Source organism: Ceratotherium simum, chromosome X (assembly GCF_057802395.1).
Source record: "Ceratotherium simum simum isolate JZ-2026a chromosome X, ASM5780239v1, whole genome shotgun sequence".
Taxonomy (NCBI): Eukaryota; Metazoa; Chordata; class Mammalia; order Perissodactyla; family Rhinocerotidae; genus Ceratotherium; species Ceratotherium simum.
This window is the reverse complement of record NC_141940.1, coordinates 90,483,552-90,497,990: the sequence shown is the minus strand read 5'-3', so window position 1 is coordinate 90,497,990 and position 14,439 is coordinate 90,483,552. Positions and strand designations below refer to the sequence as shown.

Here is a 14,439-nt window from a genome sequence, read left to right as displayed (position 1 = left end):
TAAGTCTCTTTGTCCTGTCATTCCTCACAAATTTATTGTTTCTTTGTGGAAAAGATATATACACTGCTTGCTTTGTTGACTCTCCAAGCATCATTTCTCTTTGATTACAAATATATGTGTTAAACTGGGGTTTTCTCCTGTTAACCTGGTCTTGTGTGAATTTTATTATTAGTCCAGCCATAAGAACACAAGAAGGGCAGAAAGGGGATTTTCCCCACCCTGACGTTAACCTGTTGCAGTAGAGGAGAACACTCATCATGGAAACAGTGGGGGATCTCACCTAGGGTGGCCAACTTGTTCCAGTTTGCCCAGGACTTTCCTGATTTTAGCACTGAATGTCCCTTGTCCCAGGAAACCCCTCAGTCCCAGGCAAACAGGGATGGTTGATCACCCTAGTCTCACCAAACAAAGGAAGAAATGGGATTACTATCGGGTTTTGCGGAACAGTGGAGTTTAGTTAAAATTTAAACGAAGCAGCGTTTTGATTAGCCCAAAGCAAAGCAGGTTGGTATGTAAAAGGGTCAACGTCAAGTCTGAACTGTGAATTGGATCCAGGATCCTTTTTATTTAGAAACACTGAAGTGAAAATAGATGTGACATGTTCACTCCAGATGCCCCTTACTTGAAGCTCTGAACCTGGGTTGGAAATCGAGGCTGCTTTTCTGTGTTAAAGTCACTTGGATCTTCCAGTCAAGAGTGACATGTTTTATTCTTGCTGATATAATTTCAAATTGCAAAGTTTCTGATATGTCGGGGAAGAGGGAGAATCCCCCTCCGCCCTTTCCCTTAAGGTTCTTATGGCTGGCCAAATAATTAAAAGACAGGTTAGCAGGAGAAAATAATATCAAGTTTAATAACATGTATACATGGGAGAAACCAGGAAAACTGAGTTTCTCAACACAATAGCGGTGATTTTCATCTTAAACACCATGTTCAGCTAAAGACAAAGGAGGATGTTGGGGGTGGTAGTGGTTTGGGATTTTAGAGGAGAAGAAGGCAATTCATATGGAGAGGGAAATGTAAATGTTTGCCAGACAATTCTTTGCAGGGCCGCCTATAGAGAATTGGCTGGAGAGACAGGAATTATAGTAATCAAGAGTATGTAGATTTAAGTCCTCTTCTTCCGTCCTGATAACAGTTTTCACAGATAAGGTCATCCTCCCCTCTTCTTAGTACACAGAGAGAGACACCTTTACAAATGTAAATATTTGGTAAACGGAACTTTGAAAAGAATGGGTTTTGGGCCGGCCCCATGGCTTAGCGGTTAAGTGTTCGCACTCGGCTGTTGGCGGCCCGGGTCCGGATCCTGGGCGTGCACCGACGCACTGCTTCTCCGGCCGTGCTGAGGCCGCGTCCCACATACAGCAAGTAGAAGGATGTGCAGCTATGACATACAGCTATCTAGTGGGGCTTGGGGGGAAAAGAAAATAAATAAATAAATTTTTTTAAAAAAAAGAAAAGAAAAGAATGGGTTTAGCGAGGACCCTGCCAGTCTGTCCATACCCAGAGCTAAATTCCTTTAGGCAGTTAATGGGGGAGGTTAAACGTCCATCAGAGAAAAAAGTCAAGGTAAAGAGATGGATTTCTGGGTGGCCAATTTTGATCTCCCACAGATAGTCTATGATTTTAGAGAACCAGGTTTCTCAGCAGGGCTAGGACTAGGCTGAGGCAAGTGAGGCACTCACCTCAAAGTGCAAAATTTAAGGGGGCCCCACAAAACTCAGTAATCAGGATAAATAACATTTTAGTGCAATATTTTCAAAAGTGAAAATTAATGCAAAAATCCATGATGAACAAAAGGCCAAAACTTTAAATGCCTGTATTAGTTATCTATTGCTGCCCAACGAATTAGCCTTAAACAGAGAAGCTTAAAACAACAAATGTTTATTATCTCACAGCGTCTGTGGGGTCAAGAATTTGGGAGTGGCTTGGCTGAGTGGTTCTGTCTCAGAGTCTCTCCTGATGTTGCAGTTAAGTTGTCAACGGGGGCTGCAGTCAGCTGAGGCTGGAAGTTTCACTTCCAAGATGGCTCTTTCCTATGGCTATAGGCTAGGGGCCTCAGTTCCTCACTGGCTATGGCCAGAACTGCTTGGCACATGGCCCTCTCCAAAGGCTGTCTGGGTGTCATTTTGACATAGCAGCTTGCTTCTCCCAGAGTGAGTGATATGAAGGAGAGAAAGAGAGAGAGAAAGAGAGAGAGAGAACACAAGATGGAAGCAACAGTCTTTTATAATCTAATCTCTGAAGTGACAAACCATTACTCTGACCTTGAACCCTGGGCCTCCATTAACTATTTCATGTCTATATTCCAGGAAAACATTAACTTTTCCATTATCAATCTCCGTGATTTGATCTAAAAACCTCTGTTACTGATTTTGCCAGAAATCACCATCTTGTTTTACAGGCTGCAAGCAAAGGCCTGTAAGCAGTCTTCCACCATGAATGAACTTCTACCTTCCATAGTCCTCAGGTCCAGTTCTTGAACTTGGGCCTCTGTTAGTCTACAAACATCATTTCCCCTCTGGTTTGAACTTGAACCCAGGCATCTGTAACAGAGGTCTTTTTGGAGGTTGTGGGAGATCAAGATTTGGCCACCCTGAAATATATCTCTTTACCTTGATTGTTTTCTCTGACGGACATTTGACCTCCCCCACTAACTGCCTAAAGAATTTGACATAGTAACTACTTCCTGGACCAGATCTTCTATCTGATGGCTGTAATATAATGTAAAATAGATGTTACAATAGAAAAGGCACCAACAAGCCCATCTTATTGGAAGTTCTGTCTCTCTGGCCACATTCTCTGGATGGCCCTGCAAGGAGTTGCCAGACAAACATTTACATTTATAAGGGAAATCTCCATTTGTAAAGGTATCTCCCTCTCTGTATTGGGAAGAGGGGGGATGACCTCATTTCTAGAAACTTATCAATGTGGAAAGTGAGGCCTTAAATCTGCATAATAACCTTACTCTTGTTTACTGTGCTTTAGTGGTAATCTCCTGTAAGAGACTCCCCCCACTCCCAACATCCTCCTTTGTCTTTAGCTGAACATGGTATTTAAGACGAGAATTTCTGCTATTGTGTTGAGAAACGCAGTGTCCCTGCTTTCTCCCATGTATACATGTTATTAAACTTGGTATTATTTTCTCCTGCTAACCTGTCTTGTTAATTATTTGGCCAGCCATAAGAACCTTAAGGGAAGGGGCAGAGGGGGATTCTCCCTCTTCCCCCAACAAGGTCTAATCAAAAGGACACTGGGCCAGCCCCATGGCTTAGCAGTTAAGTGCATGCGCTCTGCTGCTGGCTGCCTGGGTTCGGATCCTGGGCGCGCACCGATGCACTGCTTCTCTGGCCATGCTGAGGCGGCGTCCCACACACAGCAACTAGCAGGATGTGCAACTATGACATACAAGTATTTACTGGGGCTTTGGGGAAAAAAAAGGAGGAGGATTGGAAATAGATGTTAGCTCAGAGCCGGTCTTCCTCAGCAAAAAAAAGAGGATTGGCATGGATGTTAGCTCAGCGCTGATCTTCCTTACAAAAACCAAAAACCAAAACAAACAAACAAACAAAAAAACAACAGGACATTGATGGTAGAAAAGTTAACCATGGTCTAATAGTTGAGATCTAGACCAGAGAGGCATTGATAGTGGAAAATTAACACATGCCTAGTCTTTCAATCTATAAAAGAAGGACACATGTGGTGGAAGCGTTAGCAGTAGCTCGGATTCAGGGTCAAATACAGGGACATTGATAGTGGAATCATTAATAGAGGACATGAATCCAGATCAGAAGAGTGGAACATAGGTGTTGGTGGTGTTAAGAAAGGTTTGAGATCAGTCTAGGAGGCATTGATGGTGGAAGTTAGCAGAGTCTAGGATTTGAGAAGTTGACCAGAAGTCATGATAATAATTTTTGGAAATTTATGTAAAAGTGTGTATGTTACAGTAATGTTCTCACATTTGCCATTCTGTCTTCCATTCAATTCACAAATACTGCAGGGGAGACACAGAAAATAGGATAATCTGAGAGGCTAACACTCTAACTCTCTAGATTGTTGATTTGAGGCGCAGAGAGAGGATCTGAATGTCCTTAGGGTACCCAGCAATCCATACCCAAGCTTAGCCAGGGCCTACCTGCTGGGTTTGAAACACCCTCAGTAGGGAAAAGAGTATTCCACCTCTTGTCAGAGAAAGCTTCCTGGAGGAGGGTCTACTTGGACTAGTTTTGAAGAATGTGTAGGTATTCAGAGGTGAAGAACATCCAGAATTCTCTCTTCTCTCCCAAGAGTCAGTAGCAGCTCCTGAATTTCCATATAAGACAGGCTAAGTGGCTGCGACCTGGTTGACAGCAGGAGTTGGGGGTGTGTCTTGGAAATGCATTTTCATTGAAAGTATGCTTATAACGTTTTCTAAATATTTTTCTATTGACAATTTGTTGAAAAACATTACTTGTCCATATCACAGGCTATTAATATTATTATTATTCCCACCTACTATCATTTTAGTGGGGTGATAGAGATTGAGGGGGATTCAAATCCCCTCCATACCAACTCCAGCACATCAAGAGCAAATTGTTATCACCCTGACTCCTCCCTCCTCTTCTCCAGTGGTATTGCCCAGGAGGGGACCCGCATTAATCTTGACTTTTCCCCCTCTTCCCAGTGGTATCGCCAAGGAGAGGATTGTACCATCCTGACTCCTTCCCTCTCTTGCCCAGTGGAATAGGCCAGGACAGGGACTGTACCATCCTAACTTCTCGTTTAATACTGAGACATCCCCGGGGAGGAAACTGTAATCCTGACTCCCCCCCACCAGTGGTATCGCCCTTGAAGATTAGAACACATCTCCCCTCCCCCCGGGGATGGGGGTGGGCACCTCTACTTCTATAAACTTTGCGCAGATCTACAGAACCCAGTTTCAAACACCAGCTCCTCCCGGAAGCTTGCCCTCAGAAGGTTTCTACCCCTGAACAATGCCCCCCGCCCCCGCCTTCTGTGGAACAACCCACTGTACGGAATGGACGCCAAGATGGCGGCCCTCATGGAGGAACGCCTCGGCGCAGCCATGTTCCTCGCCCGACAACGCCACTCGTGGACAAAGTCTGCCGATCCATAATCGCACCTGGTTCAGAGTGAGTAGACCACAGCCTCACAGCCCTTAGGATCGTATGCGAAACCAACAGCCCCAAAAGGGGCAATGTCAGGGGTGAGGACAGGAAACGGAAGTGGCCCTCAGAGGCCGTTTAAGCCTAATTGGCGCGCGGCGCTATAAGAGAGTGCACGAGGGTTTATGGCGTGACAGTCACTGAGGTGATTTTGAGGTGATGGCTTTGTTGGCTTTTGGGAATGATAAATTGTCACTTTGTGGGGTCACTTGTTGGAGAATTAAAGAATGTAGTGAATGAGAATCTCTGCTGATCAGGGATGGGGGCTTGTGGGGTGGTCAGCTTTTAGATTCCTTATTGCATCTTGTCAGTTCTTACTAGTGTGTGTTTAGATTTTTCCTTTATCAGTCTCCCCATAGGTTTGCTAATTTTATTAGCCTTCAGAGAACCAACTTTTGGCTTGTTGATCCTCTCTGATGTACCTTTGTTTTCTATTTCCTTAATTTCTGCTATCTGTACTTTTTTCTCTTTAACTTCTTAAATTGGATGTTAATTCGTTAATGTTCAGCCTTTCTCCGTTAAAAAACATTTAAGAACATGAATTTCCCTTTAAGAATCTCTTTAGCTGCATTCCACAGCATTTTATATACATCATATTATTATTATTGAGCTTTGTGTTTAATTTTTCTTTTTTTATTTACTCTTTACATTACTTTAACATAATGCTTTTGGGAGGGTTGACATTTTTATTAAATCTTCTTGTCCAGGGATGTGGTATGTCTGTGTGATTATTTTATATTTGTCAATTTTTAAAAAATGATTTTAATCGTATAGGTACAGAGCCTTAAAAAGTTTATTTTACATATTTTATATATTTCTTGCTATCATTATGAATGGATTTTTTTCCCATTTTCATTTGATCATTGCTATTATAGAGGAAAAACTATCTGCTCTTATAATTTTAACTTGTATCCAGCCTCTTGTCAAATTACTCTATGAATTCTAGTAGAGTCTGGTAGGTTTTCCAGGCATAAAATCATATCATTGGCAAAGAAAGCTGCATTTTCACTTCTTTGCAATATTTATTATGATTGTTTCATTATCTACAGTGTGAGCTAGAGCCAGAGAAACAGTTTTGAGTTGTATCAGACGTCCCTATCTTGTTGCTAATTTTAATGGCAATATCTACATCATTTTACTTTTTAGAGTAGTATTTCAGGGCTATGTCTTGTAAATGGTTTTTGTGATATTTAGCTGATTTAGTTCTCTAATTTTAGTTTGAGTTTTTATTAGTAATGACTGCTGAATGGTGTCAAATGCTTTTTGGTGTAAGTTAGTAGCAGCATGTCCCCCCCCATTTGTTGATTTAATAAATAATATCATTAATGTTTTACTATCTTCTGGAAAGAAGAGTCTGAGAGCTTCATTGTAGAAGACTTTAAGAGGGATTTTTCACCCTAAAATGGCAAAATAATTAAAGAAGGCAGAAGAGATCCCTTTCATTCAGATTACCAGGTTTCCAGGTTTCTTGCCTCCACATCACCCACCAGGTCCCCATGGACAAGTCCTTCCCCTGCCCACCCCATGGGGCTTCAGCACTTCACTTCCCCAGTTCCACCCTCCCCCCCAGACCCAGATCTGCCTTGAACCTGGAATTGAGGGATGGGCTGGCTAGGTAATGTGTGGAGCCACTCATAAATAAAGGACTCTGAGCTCATTAATTTGACTCCAAATATCGTGATTGTTTCCATAATCCACCCTGACTAATACTGAGAGTGGGGGTTGCTGAACTTTGTGGCGTGAATGTAGAATGACGCTGATGACATGAATACTGTCCTTTTAGGAATTCTTGGCGTCTCTGTGGAGCTGTTGAGCTTTCCCTTACTGGAGGCTGTAAGATCTTCCACTCATTCTGACTGAAGCCCACTTACAGACGCCCCTCCAGCTCTGAGACCCAGGTGAACATGCCAGCTAATGGGAAATCACCCCAGAGGTTCCTTGAGGTAAGGAGGAGACTACTTTTTCATATTTTTTCTTTCTTTTTTCTTTATAGATAAATTTTAATTTTGAGATGATTGTAGATTCAAATGCAATGTACCGTTTACCCAGTTTCCGAACCCAATGGTAACATCTTGCAAAACCTTAGTACAATATGATAACCAGGATATTGACATACAGAACATTTTTATCACCACAAGGATCCCCCGTGTTGCTCTTTAACAGCCACAACCGCTTCCCTCCTCGCACACTCCCTCCTTAACACCTGGCGACCACTAATCTGTGCTCCAATTCTATAATTTTGTCATTTCAAGAATGTCATATAAATGGAATCATACAGTATGTAACCTTTTGGACTGGCCTTTTTTATTCTCAGCACAATTCTCTGGAGATTCATCCAGATTGTTGTGTATATGAATAGTTTGTTCCTTTTTATTGCTGAATGGTATTCCATGATGTGGATGTACCACAGTTTGCTTAACCAGTCACTAGCTGAAGGACATCTTGGTTGTTTCCTTTTTTGGCTGTTATGAATAAAGATGCTATGATTGTTTGTGTAAAGTTTTTGTATGGGATGAATGCATATGAGTGCAATTGCTGGATTGTATGCTAAGTGCATTTAAATAATTAATTGACTTAATTTTTAAGTACAGTTTTAGATTTACAGAATAATTGAGAAAATAGCACATATAGTTCCATATACCGTTCTGGCCTCCCCCGCCCCCACATAGTTTCCCTTATTATTAATATCTTGCATTAGTGTGGTACATTTGTTACAATTAACCAATATCGATACATTATTATTATAGTGTACAGTTTACAGTAAGGTTCACTCTTTGTGTGGCACATTTTATGGATTTTGACAAATGCATAATGACATATGTCCACCATTACAGTTTCATACAGAGCAGTTTCATCTGTGCTTCAGCTATTCATCCTTCCTCTCGCTCTGCCTGAACCTCTGGCAGCCACTGATTTTTTTACTGTCTCTATAGTTTTGCCTTTTCTAAAATGTCATATAGTTAGAATTATACAGTCTGTAGCCTTTTCAGGTTGGCTTCTTTCACTTAGCACTTTGCATTTAAGGTTCCTCCATGTCTTCATGGCTTCATAGCTCATTGATTTTTATCACTGAATAGTATTCCATTGTATGGATGTAGCACAGTTTGCTTATCCATTCACCTACTGAAGGACATCTTGGTTGTTCCAGTTTTTGGTGATTATGAATAAAGCTGCTATAAACATTTATATACAGATTTTTGTGTGGATGTAAGTTTTCAATTCATTTGGGTGGTTAGATAACTAGGAGTGTAATTGCTAGGTCATATGGTAAGACTATTTAGCTTTGTAAGAAACTGCCAAACCGTCTTCCAAAGTTTTTCACCATTTTGCATTCTCAATAGCAGTGAATGAACATTCCTGTTGCTCCACATCCTTGTCAGCATTTGGTATTGTCAGTTTTTTGGATTTTAACCATTCTAATAGATGTGTAGTGGTATCTCATTGTTGTTTTCATTTGCAATTCCCTAATGAAAAATGATGTTGAACATAGTTTTACATGCTTATTTGCCATCTGTATATCTTCTTTGGTCAAGTGTTTATTCAGATCTTTTGCCCATTTTTTAATTGGGTTGTTTGTTTTCTTATTGTTGAATTTTAAGAGTTCTTTGTATATTTTAAATACAAGTCCTTTATCAGATATGTGTTTTGCAAATATGTTCTCCCATTCTGTGGCTTGTCTCTTTATTCTCTTAACAGTGTGTTTCAGAGAGCAGAATTTTTAAATTTTAATAAAATCCAACTTGTCAATTTTTCTTTCATGAATCATACTTTTGCTGTTGTATTTAAAAGCGTCGCCAAATCCAGAGTCACTTGGATTTTTCCCTTGTTAATCTTTTAGAAGTTTTATAGTTTTGCGTTTTGGATATAGGTCTAGGATTCATTTAGAGTTAATTTTTGTGAAAGGTATAAGGACTGTGTCTAGATGATTCTTCTTTTTTTTTTGGCATATGGATGTCTAATTATTTCAGCATCATTTGTTGAAAAGGCTGCCTTTCTCCATTGAGTTGCCTTTGCTCCTTTGTCAAAGATCGGTTGACCATATTTGTGTGGGTCTGTTTCCTGGCTCTCTATTTGTTCCATTGATGTATTTGTCTATTCTTTCACCGATACCATGCTGTCTTTTTTTCCGAAGTATAATTGACTAACAACGTTATATTAGTTTCAGGTGTGTAATGTAATGATTCGATATTTGTATATATTGCAAAATGTTCACCACAATAAGTCTAGTTAACATCTGTCACCATACATAGTTACAGAATTGTTTTTTCTTGTGATGAGAACTTTTAAGATTTACTCTTAGCAATTTTCAGATATGTAATACAGTATTATTAACTATAGTTGCCATGCTGTACATTACATCCCCATGACTTATTTATTTTATAACTGGAAGTTTGTGCCTTTTGACCCCCTTCACCCATTCTCCCCCACTACCTCTGGCAACAAGCAATCTGTTCTCTGTATCTGTGAGCTTGGTTTTTTTTTTTTTTAGATTCCACATGTAAGTGACATCATACAGTATTTGTCTTTCTCTCTCTCACTTATTTCACTTAGCATAATGCCCACAAGGTCCATCCATGTTGTCACAAATGTCAAGATTTCCTTTTTTATGGCTGAATAATATTCCATTGTACATATATACCACATTTTCTTTATCTATTCATCTGTTGATAGACACTTAGGTTGTTTCCATATCTTGGCTATTGTAAATAATGCTGCAGTGAACATGGGGGTGCATATATCTTTTCGAATTAACGTTTTCTTTTTCTTCGGGTAAATACCCAGAAGTGGAATTGCTAGATTGTATGGTAGTTCTATTTTTTTTCCAGGAACCTCCATACTATTTTCTATAGTGGCTGCACCAATTCACATTCCCACCAACAGTGCACAAGGGTTCCCTTTTCTCCACATCCTCACCAACATTTGTTATTTCTTGTCTTTTTGATAATAGCCATTCTAACAGGTGTGAGGTGATATCTCATTGTGGTTTTGATTTACATTTCCCTGATTATTAGTGATGTTGTGCATCTTTTCATGTACCTATTGGCCATCCGTATATCTTTGGAAAAATGTCTGTTCAGATCCTCTGCCCATTTTTTAATCGAATTGTTTGTTTTTTTGCTATTGAGTTGTGTGCGTTCTTTATATATTTTGTATATTAACCCCTTATCAGACATATCATTTACAAATATTTTCTCCCATTCTGTATGTTGCCTTTTCATTTTGTTGATGGTTTCCTTTGCTGTGCAGAAGCTTTTTAGTTTGATGTAGTCCCACTTGTTTATTTTTGCTTTTGTTGCCTTTGCTTTTGGAGTCAGATCCAAAAAATCATCCCCAAGGCCAATGTCAAGGAGCTTACCACATGTTTTTCTTCTAGGAGTTTTACGTTTTCAGGTCTTACATTCAAGTCTTTAATCCATTTTGAGTTAATTTTTGTGTGTGGTGTAAGATAGTGGGCCTGGTTTCGTTTTTTTTCTCGTGGCTGTCCAGTTTTCCCAACACTGTTTATTGAAGGGACTGACTTTCCCCCATTGTTTATCCTTGGCTCCTTTGTCATAAATTGACCATATGTGCGTGGGTTTATTTCAGTGCTCTCTATTCTGTTCCATTGATCTGTGTGTCTATTTTTATGCCAAGACCCCATGCTATTTTGATTACTATAGCTTTGTAATATAGTTTGAAATCAAAGAGCCTGATGCCTCCAGCTTTGTTCTTCTTTCTCAAGATTCCTAATGTGTTGTAGTTTTTAACTCACAAGTCTTTTACATGTTTTGTTAGATTTATACTCAAGTATTTCATATTTCTGAGTGATTATAAATGGTTTTAAATTTTTTATTTTGGAGTCCACGTTTTCATTGCTAACATAGAAATACAATTGGTTTTTGTAAGTTTATCTTGTTTTGTGTGACCTTACTGAACTCAATTATTAGCTTTAGGAGTTTTCTTGTAGATTCCTGGGAATTTTCTACATAGACAATCATGTCATCTGTAGATAGGGACAGTTTTCTTTCTGTCTTTTTATTCTGTATGCCTTTCATTTCCATTTCTTGCCTTGTTGCACTGGTTAGAACTTCCAGCACTATGTTGAGTAAGAGTTGTGAGAATGGATATCTTTGTCTTGCTCTTGATCTTCAGTCTTTCACCTTAAGTATAATGTTAGCTGTTGTTTTGTTTTAGATGCTTTTTATCAAGTTGAGGAAGTTCCTCTATTCCTATTTTCCTATTCCTATTTCTATTTATTTGTTTGCAGGTATGAGTGTTGGATTTTGTCAAATGCTTTTTCTACATTGATTGATATGACCATGTGATTTTTAAAATCCTGTTAATGTGGTGGATTACGTGGATTGATTTTTGAATATTCAACCTGTCCTGCATTCCTGGAATAAACCCTAGTTGTTCATGGTGTATAATTCTTTTAATATATTGCTGAATTATATTTGCTAATATTTTGTCAAGAATTTTTGCCTCCATATTCATAGGTGATATTGGTGTGTAGTTTTCTTTTTTGCACTGTATTTTTCTAATTTTGTAATCAGGGTATGTATTAGACTCATGTAGCTGCTGCAACAAATGACCACAAACTTGGTGGCTTAAAACAAGAGAAATTTATTCTCACAGTTCTGGAGGCCAGACATCAAAAATAATTATCACTAGGCCAAAATCAAAGTGTTGGCAGGGCTGTACTCCCTCCAGAGGCTCTAAGGGATAATCTGTTCCTTGCCTTTTTTGGCTTCTGGGGATTGCAGCTATTCCTTAGTTTGTAGCTGCATCACTCTGTACTTCATGGCCAGCATCTTCAAATGTCTCTTCTGCTCTGTCTTTCCATCATTGCCTTCTGTGTGTGTGTGTCAAATCTTTTGCCTCCCTCTTGCTAGGATACATGTGATTGCATTTAGGACCCACCTGGGTAATCCAGGCGATTCTCCTTATCTCAAGATCCTTAATCATATCTGCCAAGATCCTTTTGTTTTTGCCATATAAGGTCATATTTATAGGTTCCAAAGATTAGGATGTGGATATCTTTTAGGGGCCCCCTTTCAGCCTATCACAGGGAAATCCTAGCTTCATAGAATGAATTAGGAAGCTACCTCCTCTTCCAATTCCTGTAAGAGATTATGTAATTGGTGTTAATTCTTTTTTAAAAGTTTGGTAAAATTCTCCAGGGAAACCATCTGGGCCAGAGATTTCTTTTTTTGGTGAGTTTTAAATTATGGATTAAATTTCCTTGATAACTTTGGGCTATTCAAATTATTTCATATCAGGGGATTTGTGGTAGTTTGTGTTTTTTGAGGAATTGATCCATTTCATCTAAGTTATCAAATTTATATGTGTATAATTGTTTATAATATTCTCTTTATTATCCTTTTGAAGTCTTCAGGGTCTGTAGTGATAGTCTTTTCCATTCCTGATATTGGTAATTTGTGTCTTCTCAATTTTTTCATCAGTTTTGCTAAAAGTTTATCAATTTTATTGTTCTTTTCAAAGAATCAGCTTTTTGTTTCATTGATTTTTATCTATTGTTTTTCTGTTTCCAACTTCATTAATTTCTGCTCTTTTCTATTATTTCTTTCCTTCTGCTTGCTCTGGGTTTATTATGGTTCTTTTTTCTCTTTTTTTTAAAAATTGAAATATAATTGACATAACATTGTGTAAGTTTAAGGTGTACAATGTATTGATTTGATACATTTATTTATTTTATAATTTTATTTATTTATTTATTTTTTCCCCCAAAGCCCCAGTAGATAGTTGTATGTCATAGCTGCACATCCTTCTAGTTGCTGTATGTGGGATGCGGCCTCAGCATGGCCGGAGAAGCGGTGCGTTGGTGCGCACCCGGGATCCAAACCCGGGCTGCCAGCAGCGGAGTGCGTGCACTTAACCGCTAAACCACGGGGCCAGCCCATGATTTGATACATTTATATATTGCAATATGATGACCACCGTAGTGTCAGCTAACACCTCTATTACGTCACATAGTTATCATTTCTTTTTTGTGGTGGGAACAATTAAGATCTAGTCTCTTAGCACCTTTGAAGTTTGTAATACAGTGTGGTTGGCTGTAGTCACTGTGCTGTGTGTTAGTGCTCCAGGACCTGTTTATCTACTAGTTCCGAGTTTGTACCCTTAAACAACATATCCCCAATACGGTCTTTTTTTCTAGGTTTTTGAGGGTGGCGCCTTAGATTTTTGATTTGAGACTTTCCTCTTTCAAATATATGCATTTAGTGCTATATATTTTCCTCTCAGCACTGCTTTAGGAATTTATAATTCCACAAATTATAAATGTAATTTCATTTTCATTCAGCTCATTGTATTTTTTGTTTCCTCTGAGACTTCCTCTTTGAAGCATGGATTATTTAGAAGTGTGTTGTTTAGTTTCCAAGTGTTTGGAGGTTTTCCTGTTAACTTTCTGTTATTGATTTCTAGTTTGACTCCAGAGTGGTCAGAGAAAACACCTATATGATTTCAATTCTTATAAAATTGTTGAGGTTTGTTTATGGTGTATGTTCCATGGACACTTGAAAGGAATGTGTACTCTACTGTTTTTGGGTGGTGTTTTCTATAAATCTAGATCATGTTCCATCGTTGTGTTATTGAGTTCTTCAGTATTCTTGCTCATTTTCTTTTTAGTTGTTCTGTGAATTGTTGAGAGAAGGGGTGTTGAAGTTTCCAACTATAATTTGTCTGTTTCTCTTTTCAGTTTTGTCATCTTTTGCTTCTGTGTTTGCTGTGTACACATTTAGGATTGCTTTGTCTTTCTTGATGGATTGACTTTTTTATCATTATATGTCCCTCTCTGTCTCTGGTAATTTTTTTCTCTGAAGTCTACTTTATCTGATATTAATATAGCTACTTCTGCTTTCTTTTTTTCTAGCTTTTTTGAGGTATAGTTGACAATACTTTTGCTTTCTTTTGGTTGATGTTTGCATGACATATCTTTTTCCATACTTTTCCCTTCAACCTGCCTATATTGCTATATTTGAGGTGACTGGTGGAAGTTCTGATTCTCCACTAGGCCTTCTCTGACACTAACTCCAGCAGGGTAGAAGGATGCCTCGTTACTACTGATTTGGGGTGGAAGTCCAGGCTCCACATGGTTTCTCCACTGATAGCACTGAGTGAGGAGGCTCATTATTGCCCAGAAGGCATGAACCTTGGCTCCCCACTTGGTCTTTTCTAATACCACGCCAGTGTTGTAGGGGGTATAGCACCTTGTTACAGCCCGACAAGAGTGGATGTGTATGCTCTCCACTTGGCTTTTGCTGATGGGATGGAG

The 14,439-nt window shown here is 39.0% G+C and overlaps 1 protein-coding gene across 3 annotated transcripts in view; it reads left to right on the top strand.

The window, feature by feature from the left end:
• Nucleotides 1-4,937: 4,937 nt before the first annotated feature.
• The window catches only part of ZNF157 (zinc finger protein 157), a 37,718-nt gene continuing 28,216 nt past the window's right edge, over nucleotides 4,938-14,439 (top strand). For 2 of the 3 annotated variants that reach the window (XM_087427212.1, XM_087427214.1), the window contains exons 1-2: nucleotides 5,141-5,321; nucleotides 6,949-7,108. In XM_087427212.1, coding sequence (XP_087283338.1) covers nucleotides 7,070-7,108 — 39 coding nt within the window. In that variant the 5' untranslated portion in view covers nucleotides 5,141-5,321; nucleotides 6,949-7,069. The other variant, XM_087427213.1, reaches the window with a different exon arrangement.